The 13,069-nt window shown below is 38.7% G+C and overlaps 1 protein-coding gene and 1 long non-coding RNA gene across 7 annotated transcripts in view; one reads left to right on the forward strand and one right to left on the reverse strand.

Annotated features, from left to right (window-relative positions):
* The window catches only part of MEIS2 (Meis homeobox 2), a 171,666-nt gene that overhangs the window by 52,228 nt on the left and 106,369 nt on the right, over positions 1-13,069 (forward strand). For all 6 annotated transcript variants that reach the window (XM_040558352.1, XM_040558354.1, XM_040558357.1 and 3 more), the window contains exon 8: positions 110-255. In XM_040558352.1, coding sequence (XP_040414286.1) covers positions 110-255 — 146 coding nt within the window. The remainder of the gene's footprint in view (positions 1-109; positions 256-13,069) is intronic.
* Positions 3,315-6,177, reverse strand: LOC121070761. The gene is made up of 3 exons (XR_005820189.1): positions 6,148-6,177; positions 4,880-5,522; positions 3,315-3,760 (listed from the first exon to the last, which is right to left on the reverse strand). It is a non-coding gene; the product is annotated as an uncharacterized LOC121070761 (long non-coding RNA).

Genomic DNA, 13,069 nt, shown 5'->3' on the forward strand with positions numbered 1-13,069 from the left:
TTCTGATCTATCAGAACAAAATAAAATTGTAGTAGTATCTTGGTAATTAATGATACGTTCTGGCTTCTATATGTTGTTTATTTTTCTCTTGTTTTTCTCTTTGTTATAGGGGACGGTTTAGACAACAGTGTAGCCTCACCTGGTACAGGGGATGATGATGACCCAGACAAGGACAAAAAGCGACAGAAGAAAAGAGGCATTTTCCCCAAAGTAGCAACAAATATCATGAGAGCGTGGCTTTTCCAGCATCTCACAGTAAGTGCTGTCCAAAAACAAAATAGATTTCTATTCATGTGCCTAATGATGTTTATTTATTGTTATTAGAAATCAATTGTCCCCATAATTTTTGGACCATTATTAGGGCTCAATTATCTTTTTTTTTCCTAGATTTTTTTTTCTTGGCTCTTGGAATCATGACAAATCTGAAAGAAACATATATTTGTGTATATATAAATATATGTACATACCTAGAGAGAGAGAAATAAAGAGAGTACAAAGTCTTATCACTGAACAACACCTACATATAAAGTAACCATTTTTTGCTTTGAACTATTTAAGGGGGTTTCTTGCTTTAGCATATACAAAGCTCTGCTTTCTGGATTGTTTATTGTTGCCCTCTGTTCACATGACTTTCATACATGTTTGTGGCAGAGAGAAGCCCGATCTATGTGTTCTGACATACTGTGGGATGTTAGGGAAGTCAAAGCAGCAGCTTGCAAACTTGTATGTTGTTTTTGTGAGGAATATAGAAGGCTTACAGTTTCCCTAATTCTTCAGTTGTGTAACAGAGAGCAATAAACACTTTTTTGGTTTCTGTGCAAGTACATTATGTTAAATACTGTCCATACTCACATCTGGGGGAGAGAGATTAAATACGTGGAAAGCTATACTTTAAATGGGCTATCTCTATGCTCCTGCTTGCAATTGTTGGTGCAATGTGTTGGTGTTCTGTTGACTATTATAGCTTCACTTAGAAATCAAAATACAGTTCTACAGAAAACCTGGTAACACTCTTTGTAGTTTACTTCGTGTAGGAAATAATGAAAACTGGTAAAATTATCAATTGATTTTCCTCTTCCTCTCATGGTAAAATTGTTTCTCACTTCATAAGGCTTAAAATGCTAACAGTTATTAACTACTGCTTCTCCTTTCAAAGTTTTATAAATTTCCCCAGTAGCTGATGTTGGTTACAGTGTAATGATTTTGGGACAAGGTACCCTTTTTATTTATGATAGGGACTATTGAACTGCTCCGCTAGCAGCACAGCTAAAGGGGGGAGCAATAGATCCACATTTCTAAACCATCATTTTGATGTAAGGACATTAGTAGCAAACTAAGGTGCATTGATCTGGCCTGTGGGGTCAGGATTAGCTGGAATAGCCAGTGTCTCTGCTGGAGTAGTGGTTATTCCTGCCTCCCAGCTATGGCCATTTCAAAGGTCAGGTGCCCTGTACCCACTTGGCTCAGAGGAATTAGACAGAACATGAGTCTCTGGGCTGATTACTTAACCAAAGACAAAATAATGAGTCCTAAGCAAATACTGACTAATTGAAAGGGCTGTAAATCCATTACATATTGGTCAGGGATAATCAGGAGTATTTAATCACTTTTATCTATTCAGGAGCACTGAAGCTGCAACAGCAAAGCCCTGAACCTTGCCATGTGCTTATTATTCTCATCATTATCAAAATTACTTCACAGCTGTTCTTTGCTACATCACCTCAGCTGGAGATTTACTAACCTGTAAAATGTTTTTAATTTGGAAGTCGAGTGAGTGTGAGTGGAGGGTTTTTCATTTAGCTGTAGGGTATCTTTAGAGGAGTAGTTACAGGGAGACAGCGAAAAGCATGGCCACAAATAAACCAGTTTCTTTTGCACATGTTTCTGTGTTAACTCCATTTCCTCTTAAAAAATTTGTGATGTTTTTTCTCCCTGCCTTCCTTTCTTGCATCCTCCTTGAAAACATTCAACACATGCTTATTAAACAGTCAATGAACTCTCACTTCTCTTGAGGAAGGTCCTCTTGGCTTTTTGAAATCCCTTTTCCTTGTTTCTGTCCTCTCTCTCCTGACCCTCTACATTCCACATGAATTGAGGAAACTTGCCATCACTGGTGAGGATGACCTCACAAAAATCAAATTAAATGAACACAAAAAAGCCCCAACCCTTTTACCATCTAAGCTTTAATGAGTTTGCAGGTGTTGAAAGATTTACTGTGCTGTAATTCTCAGACCTGCAAACTGATAATGGAGACCCCTGACCAGTGCAATGTAAATTCAGAAAGATTCTTGCCATAAACACATGCAGGGAAGGAAGAGAACTCCTTTCTTTTAAAGATCTCGCACTTTTTCTCAAATTAGCTTGTCCATTCAAAGTGCAGCTCTGGCTAAGCCAGAACAGGGGAATCTGTGATGTACAATTTTATTGTTTCAAGTAAATATCTTTACAATGGTGGTCCATGATTCAATGTACATTCCTTCATTACTACTCTAACCTTATTTCAAATTGGTTTGTTCCTTCTTTGTGCTGTATGACCTGCTCTTGTATTAAAATAATCCCCCGATGTACCCTTTTTTCTTTCTCTCTCTCTCTCTCTCTTTTTTTTTAAAGAAACTAATTGAATTATCTCATTATTTTAGTTTGTTAAGCAAATGTATTTTACATCTCAGGATGTGTTCTTAAAGAAGGAGCTGCTTAGGCTTTGCCCCCTGAATGGGCCATTGGTACATTTTGACATTCATGCATTCATTAAGGAAGGAACATAAAAGAACTCTGGTTGTATTTTTTTTCAAACACCCAACCAGCATGGAGCAACTTTTCCATAAGCCACAGGGGTCTCTCTACATATGTTCTCAACTGCAAGCCATTGTCACCTATTCTGAATACCTCAAAAGGACAAATAAAATACTAAAGGCCAACTGTAGCAATTGTTAGCTGTTAGTCTCAATATGACAAAAATCATTAACCTCTGGTTTCCCTGGAAGGAGAAGCAGTGGCAGTCCATCTCTTATGGTGTGGATTTAACTTGAAATTCCTTTAGACTGCCAAATTCAAAAAACTCAGTTTTGTCTAATTGTATTTACTCATGATTTTAAATAAATTGCTGTTTTTTCTTTATTCAGTCAGTTTGCAAACTCTTAAGGTAACTGATTTTAAAAATTGATTTGCCTAAGTGGCTTTTTGAAGAGACAGGCACTTGAACTCTTATGTAGAATAAATGTATCTGACAGGCTGTGTCTTTCAAAACAATTTATATCTCTGATCACAACTTCCATTTTGCAGTAACTTTAATTATATTTGAAATAGGATACACATGCATGTTTTTGTTGTTGGGAATCAAACGCAAGGAGTAAGAGCTTCTGTCAGGTTCTTGTTCACGTATCGAGCTCTGTCTTATATTTGGAATTACAACAGTACCGGAAGATGAAAGATCTGAGGATGAATTGGCTGGAAATGTGTATGCTTTTTCTGGATAATATCCAGTGTTTAAGAAAGTAGAGGAAATCCTAGTCTGGTAGTATAAGCTTTTCAATAGTACATAAAGATTATGACATCAGAAAGGTAAACCTGACATTAAGGCTGTTTTTATTTGAGTTCAAAGGTGGTTAAAGAAAAGAAACAGCAAGAAATCTGACCCAAGCCGAGAGTTTATTCATAGCTTTGGAAGACTCCTTTTCCTCTATGCCAAGGACTCCTTAGTACACTCAATTAGCCTCTCAGACATCTCTGCTTTCCTCCCTCAAGTGCTCCCCTATCTGCCCTGCAAAGAACATATTTGATCATGAAGTGAAAACAGGAAGTGCTCAAATGTATAGACACCTCCAGTTTACACCAATGTTGAGATTAGGATTTCTTACTAGCAGCTCTACAGAGCTTGCCCCCCTCCTCCCATGCCCTTTTAATGGATAGAGGGCCTTTAAAATGTATGTACATAATCAGAAAAGAACAAAGTCATAAAGAAAGCAATTATACCATTCTTTGGATGTGTACCTCTGGTAGTTCATCGTTCTCTGCAGCATAGTGTATCAAGAACTACACTTTTACTTTATTCAACATTTTTCCCCTTCTTGTACGGTACTGGTTGAACAGAGATGCATTTATTTTTTTGACACTTACCTGGGGAGATGCTATTTGTTAAAATTTTATTTTGTTTGTTTCTGTACGAAGAGGTGTATTGTAACTAAAAGTACCAGGAATACCAATGGTAGCATATAAAATATAAACATTTTATATGACACTTTCAGATTCCCAACTGAAGGTGTTTGGGATAACAACCCTGAACTCAGTGGAATTGGGCTGCCTTTTGTGTTTTTTCTTTGTTTGTTTTTTTGATAGCTGAAGTTCTGTCTCTAACATTTATCAGTCATTTTAGCCTGATTTCAACAATCTCCTGGCTAAAATTCTTGCTTTTTACAGTTTCTCGTACAGTAGATTTTGTTTTCACCTATCTTAGGGTCACACTAGAATAAGTTCTGTTGGAACATGTTAAAATGAATCAATCACAGCTTTTGTATTTACCTGATATATTTTTTTTTAAACTTGCAGTATTCTAGTGGCCAGACAGAATAATATCAATAGTCTTACTGAAACAGATTTTTTTTTTCTATATTTATGTGGGTGTATCTGAGAATATAATGTATCTCTATCATATTTTAATGAATGGCTTACCAAGCCTTTTATGCAGGCAGCTGCTTTATGTATTCATTAAAGTTGATTGTAGAGATGAATGTCTTCAGCCAAACCCAATCCTGGCATTTTGGAGCAAACTTACAAAACAGCTGAAACCATTCCATCTTCATAAATATCTCCTCCCATATCCTGATTTTAGGAATAATACTTAAGGGAGGGTTAGGAATATAGCTTGCCATTGCATACTTACTATTGCAAAAGCATTCTGATGAACTGTAGTGCTTGTGTTGGGCCAAACAGTAACGTCCTGTATGCTCCCAGGGTACACTGAGGAGAGGGATGATGTCCTCTGGTAGTCCTGCAAAACTACCTGCATGTGGGTTCACATGGCTGCTGTTTCCATTTTAGTGTGTTATGTAGTCAGGGAGTTGGAGGAGGCTGAGGTGCAATGTTACTCCAGGTTTGTGTTTTAGGTAGGGCTGTCTGTATGCTGAGTTTACAACCAGGTGGGAAGTTGTCTACTGGTTTGGGACAGACCTCTCATGCTGTACTACTGAGAAACTTATTGCCCAGGTCTGCAAAATATTATTGCGCCCATTTTTCAGCTGGGTAAAATTTGTGAGGGGAGGTTAAATGATTTCCTCCAAGTCCTTCAGAAAAATCATGCTGAACTCCCATGACCAGTTGTAATATAGTCCTCAAGACCATGGAGCTGAGGATCTTTGCACCCAAAGTTGTGCTGGTGGCTCATCATCAGAGCTGGCCTAGTGGGGTAGAGCTGTTAGCTGCTGCTGGTATGCGCTGTTATTGCTGGTGGTAGCATAGTACTGCCTCATGTCACTGGCATCCCATCCTGTCCCATCTGCATGCAGTACAGCTTCACCAGGAATGCTCTGGAGAGTCAGAATAGAATGAAAATGGATTATTATTTTTTTTTCTCAAACTGCTACTTCTGCTCACAGTCCAAAAGGCGTAATCCTCTGGCAACTTGTAGTCCTCGCCTATGAAATCAGCTCCAAAGCTTCAAATTTAGTAACAGCCCAAACACTCATATACCTTTTAAAGGCTATAATCTTAAAAGAAAAGGGCTGAGATGGGGTGGGGGTGGGGCTTTGTTTGTTTTAAAAATGGAATCTGAGATTAGATCTGACATTTCTACATCCACCCCCTACAGAAAAGGGAACCCAGGGTCATGGGGTGTGTGGGCCTCAAAAGCTAGCTTTGTCTCTGAGTGGTTAATCTAATCATTGTTACATAGACATCTGTTATTTCTTCTGAAAAATTGATGCTTTTGTGACACAATGATCCATCTATTTAGTACAACGGCCTGAGTAATTAAATTAAAAAAAGAATATTTTTGCTGGAGCATGTATTATAAAACTGCTATACCTCCCTGTACCAGCAAAAAGACTGGAGAGAGAAGGGAGAGGGAGGTGGGGAGAGGGAGCACTTTAAGCCCGGCATTGTTTTCTGCTCGCTTGAGGAAAACATCTGTGAATTGTTTGAACTGAACCTTACCAGGGACTGTCTGAATCTGTGTCATCTCTGTTTAATTTCAGGAAATGATGTCACAGTGCATTAAATAACAATGCTATGTGATTTATTTTTACTTGTACATGCTGTCCTAAGCATTTCTGTTACATGGCAGTGTTTTCAATTAACTGCAAGCTTTCAGTTTAAAAAATATATTCGATAATGCTTTTTTGGGCATGGGTATTGGGAGGTTGGGCGTTTTAGGGGGTCACCAAGGTTCAGGGCTGTCTGAGGGCTCCAGGCCCATTTGTCATGTGCTTATTTGTAGTTGGGACTGGATGTCAGCACTCTCGTCACCCATGGCAACCTCCAGGACCGTTGGTTTGTTACAAAGCATGTCTGTGGAGGAAAAACTAAATATTCCCAACCTATCCGTCAAAAGACCTATTAGATAGTTATAGCAAGGCCTGCATACTGTAGCTTCTGCCTTTATCAAACTTTCTGCACTCCCCCTTCTTCTGTAAAAGAATAGAGGACATAAGTCAATTCTGTCTGCCATCTGTCGCCTTTTTAGCTGTTCCTCAAATTAAAGAGACAGTCCGAAATTTAAATAATCTAATAGAAGCATAGAAAGCCCGCGTGTAAATTATTGTGTTTCCATTTCATTTTTAACTCTTCATTGTATTTTGAAGGGAGATCTTTATTGTGCTTCTTCGGAGATTAAAATATGTTGCGTGTTTCTGCTTCAAAAATAGCATTCTGAGAAATATTGGATTTGCAGTGTCACGGAGTTGTTATCTAATAAGATTCCAAGTTATATATAGGGTGAAATTCACACACACACACACATGCACAGAGCAAACAATCCGTGCACTGCAAATCCTTCAAAGGCACCTCCCTTCTGCCCCTTCTCTCCCCAGCCCTTGGTAGGCTGAGGGCTGCAGGGAAGTCCTGCCACGCTGCTACAGGACGAGCCGGGCTCCTCAGCCTTCCCAGTAGCCCTTTCCCAGGCCTGCTACAATCGTGTTTCGTGCTCCCCTGCCTGATGCTGGCTAGTTCTGCTTCACCTCCTCCTCTCTGTTTTTCCCTGCCCTGCCTGGTTTTGCCTCCTCCTCCTCCTCAGCAGGCAGCAGTGGAGTGGCAGGACGGAGGGAGGAGGGAGCCACAGTGTCACTGGTGTGGCATGTGAGGTCACCCGCTGCCAGACCATCAGATAATGCAGCTAGATGGGAGGAACAAATGTTACTTTGCGATGTAATATTTTACCTGCTATTTCCAAGCAGGGAATTGCTGAGAATTGAGTGTAACTAAAAACATGTGTGTGATTTTACTGGGGGCTTGATTAAAAAGCCTCCACCGAGTGAGCAAAACGTGGCCTAGCAAAAGATAGGGTCAGCCACCATTGTTTTCTGGTTGTTATTGTCAGGTTACGAAGCTTTGTGGAGTCAGTACAGGATTTAAGTGAAACGAAGAGAAGAAAGAATATGAAAATTCAAGTAATGAATCCACAGAAGTAACTGAAACAAGAAAGTTAGTGACAAGAGTTAATTTATATAGAACTGAGGCTTTGAGACTCACAAGGTAAAAGGGCATTTAGCTAAAGCATACACAAATATAGTGTTTAAACACTCCAAGAATATTTTGCTAATAAATGCTGTGCACTGCAGTCTTTGAAAATCAAGATCATAGTCAACAAGAGGTGAGAAGTCGTCTCAATATCTGTCTCAAAGTTCCACTGCTTAAAAGAGTTGTCATCAGAAAATTCATGGTTCCTAAATTTCTCTGTAGTGTGTGTACATGCATATATGTATATAAAAAACACATTTTTAGGGAAAAAGCGATTGCTGTTGTTTGTGTAAAGTGATACTGCCTTTCAGTTTTGCCTCAGGACATGTTTACTTAAGACCTTCCTTTCAAGATCCATGAGCAGAGTAATTGGTTTTAAAGTTTTCTGTAAAATTAGAATTCTACTGTAAAAAGAAGTATGTTTCTGCCAACACTTCCAAACTGCTAAGGAATAGAGATGTCATTTCTCATTGTTGCCTAATGAAAAGAGTAGTTTATGGCAGGCAACGTTACTTTTGGTGTTGGGGAGTTTACACTGAGTTAGGATACTTAGAATACTGTGCGTTACATATTTGAGAGTTGATTGGCAGCAATTGTTTGTAGGATCCAAAGCAATCATTGGCATCTTTAAAGATTTATTATTGTCTTTAAGCATAAGGGCAATACAGTTTTCATGCTTTTATATTTGCTATTTTTATTTTTAACTTCTAGCCCCAAACCTGCCAGAACTAATTTCAGTTGTTTTGTCTAATAGTGGATGATAGGTTGTCAACTCACTGTATAATGCCATAAAGTTTTTGTTTTATTTTGTTTTGTTTTTTAATCTTGGTTTTACCTTTTTATGATAGCATTTCAAAACACGTACTTTATTTGTAGCAGTTTATGGACTACTAATGTCCATAAATGTTTAACATCTCATGACATACCGTTACAATCTCAGCACAACGAATCAGAGTAGCTAAGTCAAAATCTGCAAATATTTTAGTTTACTTTTTTAAAAAAAACTCTGTATATTAATTTGTTTAATGTTATAGAAATTTGGCTGTCATCTAGATCCAGCTTTTATTTGGTCTGAAGTACATTTCAAAGTGGCAGCTTTATATTCTAACATGGATTTACTGTGGATGTAGTATATGACTAAACTAAATAGCAATGGGAAAGATCCTGTTCCCATATGTAGTGTACACTAAGTATATAAAAGGAGTAGCTTTTTTGTAAGATGATGGTCTAGTCTAGACTACTTTGGGGCTTGTTACACCAATTAAAGAAAAAGAAAAAAAAGAGAGAGAAACAATGTAATCTGCATTGTTAGTTGAAGTTCTGTGAACATATGTGGATTTTTATAAAAGCAGTCCTCTTTCCTCCCAGGTAAGGTCAAAATGAAGGTTAAATTTTTCTGTGTTCAAATATTTGCAGATAATTCACAGATAGTCCCTAACAGTGTGTACCTTTCAATCCTGTTTCCATTAATTCCAGCACAACTCTGATCCCTTTGATAAAGCTGCATAACATAGAGATGAAACAGTGAAGTTGTAACGGGTGACAAACAGACAAATAAACACAATTTTGCACCTTCTTAAGTGTTAAATATTATAGCCATTTTATCCCCAAATTCTACTTAACAAGTCTTTCAACGATCCCCTATTTTATGATAGAAAGACACATCTCTTGAGTGTTCAGTGCTCAGTTATTTGTCACATTCTCTCTTGTAGCTGAACCTTCACTGCTATTCCCAGCATTCTTCAGCGTAAGCCAGCTCAGGCAAGTGTGGGGAAATTTCTGTCCTGTTTCTAGCTGTGACCATAGCAAGACACCATGCCTCAGTTTCCTTGTGTAAACAGTACAGCATAATGATGGAGACTGCTTTTCAGAGTGCTTTTGATATTTACAGATGAAAAACTCTGCATGAGACCTACATCTTATACTTAGCATCAGCTGAATTACAGAGGCCTGCACTTCTGTTGTGGTTTTATCATGCTGCTGAACTAGCGTGATAGTCATTCAATGCTTGTACAAATACTCAAACTTCTGTAGACTTTAAAAGTTTGGGATAAATTTCCCTTTACAAGGGAGCATTTAATATAAAGTTAAGAGTGCTATATTCTTTCTGGTCTGCACTGAAGATGACAGCATATGATTGCTGCAAGCTACTCTTACTCAAGTGGCTCAGGCTTGGGTTATTTTTGTTTATCAGGTTCTTTCCTTGCTGGTGACCTGAAGTGGTGATTATTGCATGCAAATGGTATCAAATATCTTTCCCAGCAAGTAGCAAGAGAAAGAACCTCCAACATAAACTGCTGGCCCAGGGGCAAGAGTCAGAATAAAGAGAGTACAATAGTATTAACAAATGCATCTTTGTTCTTCAAGTCACTACTGGATATTCCCCTCTTCAACAGCCCAGGGAGTTTCCTGAAGTGAAATAGAACTTTGGCAGCTTTCCAGACAGTCCTGATCTGCTGCTACTTCTTTCCATTCACCCAGGTGCTTCCCCCTTGTGCGTCCCTCTTGTGCTTGAATGAAGAAATGGGAAGCAGGAGGGTGACCCAGGGGACAGAAAGGGACTGCAAAGTCCTGATTCACATTAGGAAGCTCCCTGCCTAACATGTGAGGAGCACACACAGATAGCTGACTGCTGTTTTGATAGTCCACAAATGGACTGTTCAGCGATATAGGATGTGAATAGTGAGACAGGTCATGATATGTGTGATAACAATGGGAATAAGGAGCATTATGTGATCAGCAAAGTGACATGTATATTTGGGGCAGTCAGCAAAGGAATGGTGTATAGGAATGCATAGGTGCATGTGGTGTCATTCCTAAATTGCAAGGAAGGTTGGTTAATTTGAAGGATCATTTCAAAATATGAATATTGTTTAAAGGGTGCTTTACTTTCAGCTAGAAAGGGTATTCTCTTGCAGATATAAATTATGAAATTCAATTGAAATGTATGTGAAAACAGGTAAATGTTGTGAACAACAAAAAGGGAAAAGCAATCATTTAATTTAATTCTCCCTTCCACTCTCCTTTACTGTTTTGGTAGACTATTTCAAGAGTTCTGCTACTTGGTCTGTCTCTTTTCAATGCTATTTCTTCCAGTTCCCCATGGACATTTTACTGCATGAGCTAACATCTCTTAGGAAAGAGAGGTGCTTCCTGAGGTGGTATGAACATCTCTGAGAATGGTGGGATGAGCTGCAGAGTTTTAGGACAATTCTAAGAAGCACACATTGTTCCCCATCCTATGCCTACTTACATCTCAATTTTCAACAGCCTACTTTGTATGCGTGCGTTGTATGGTGGCCATTAAATGCCAAGCAAACACTTCTCAGACCAGAAAAATCCTGCTACGTAGTGCATATCTGTCCTAGGCACTTGCAGACAATTCACTGCTATAATTAATCTTAGCTGTCCTGGCTCTGTGAAACCTGAACTTCTATCCCACAATGCTCTTAGATACAAACAAACTTCAAAGAAAAAAAGCTCTTGCCTCTTTCTCTCTCTTTTTTTCTTCAAACCCTGTCCATTTAGAGAGCAATGCTTGTAAAGGAGATTAAAACCCATATGAGCCCATGCAAAATAGCATGTCCAGCAAGAAAATAAAATGTCTACAAACAAACAAGATGGTGGTGCTTTGCCAGCATGGGTACAAATAAACATAACTCTAGAACTGCTAAACTATCCCAAGTTTGGCTCCTGGGATCTGAATCCTACTCAAAGCCCTAGCTGAAAATGCATGATAGTGTAATCTCCAACTTGATAATGCTGTAACACGCTCTGCTGCCTCCTGAACAAGTGCTGCGGCAAACTTCTTGCTGAGGCTGAAAACTCTTTCAAACAAGGCCTCAGGGCTCGTGAGCTTTCCACTCAGTGCCCTGTAGGCTCACTCTGCGGAGAGGTATCTAGCCTAAAAGAGGCCAAATATCACACAACTGAGCTGGTGGGAAATTCAAACTGTTCTAAGCAAAGAAGTCAATAGAGCTGCTGTAGTGAAAGGTAATGTTCAGAGTGAGATCACTGTGTTATGATCTCATGCTGAACATCAGGACTGTTTTTTTCTTGATGATTATGAAACTAGCCTGAGGCCAGTCTGGTGAGAGTCTAAGAAAGATATAGAAGCCTGGACTATCAGGGCCCTTATTCCCCCAAAAGTGTAGCAGAGACTGAAAGAAGATGAGAGAAATATGAGCTGTATTGTTATTTTCAGTGCTTTCCGCATCCATCCCAAAATAATAGATCTAGACATAGACACAAAATGTGCATACTGAATCAGTGAATAAGCAAAGACTGTGAAAAGAAAGGAAAAGAGATTATTTAGGGGGAACAGAGTGCCTTGCAGAAATGATGGAATTCAACAACCCCCCCAAAAAGTTGTTGAGATTGTAGAATAATCTGTGGAAGTGCCTTTGCTTAGCACTTTTAAAACTAGACTCCAAAAAGCATTTGAAGAAATACTGCTGTGAAACATCTTGTGTTCCTAGGGTTACACTAAAGCAGTGTTGCCTGAAGCATTTCTCATATTTCTGTTTTCTTATTAATGTTTAAAAATTGAAAAATATCTTGAAATCATATCATTTTTTTAGAAGGAAAACAGTTTAGACAGAAGGAAAACTCCCCAAATTTGGCTTCCTTCAATTTATCTATCTATCTATCTATCTATCTATTTATTTATTTATTTTAAATGACACTTCATTTATCTGGCAGTAGAAAATAATATAAAATTAACTGACAAAGTCAAATGGAAAACGGGCTTGGGACCCAAAATGAAAGATTAAGCTTAATAGGAATATTTAATTACCATTCCTTCAGGCCAAAGCCTGAGTAAATAGCTGGGAGTCAGAGTAGGCGCTGAAGGTCAGTGAGTTTGGGCTCTGTCAGACCAGCAAAGGAAGCAAGTTTGAGTTGAGGACCTAATGTTAGAAACACCTTCTTTTCAGACACTTGGAGAGAGAGACTGTGTCATGATATGGATGCTGCTCTCCATTCACAGTTTGTGAGGTTTTGCTGATGGTCACAAATATATGGGGAAGGTACAGGTCTGAAATCAACTCTTACCAACCTTAGTGGTCCCAATATTTTTCTGGAGTCTGCTCCATTACTAGCTCTATGAGAAGGGAAACCCAAATACCAAAGGTTGTTTGAGTATTCAAAATCCACATGGATTTTTAAGGGCATGGATCCAATGCAAATTTCATGCAAAATAAGGCTGATTATGGATTTACACAGAAATTCCAATGCCAAAACAGGTGAAACATGGCCTTTTCACCTGTTTTTCATTTACAGATTATATGGCAATTTGACTCCAAGATTCAAAGCAAAGCTTGGGCCCTCAGAGAGGCAGAATGACCCCAAGAAAATATTGACTGAGGGCCTGCTGACTCAAACTGCTGAATTTCACACACAG

Source organism: Cygnus olor, chromosome 5 (assembly GCF_009769625.2).
Source record: "Cygnus olor isolate bCygOlo1 chromosome 5, bCygOlo1.pri.v2, whole genome shotgun sequence".
Taxonomy (NCBI): Eukaryota; Metazoa; Chordata; class Aves; order Anseriformes; family Anatidae; genus Cygnus; species Cygnus olor.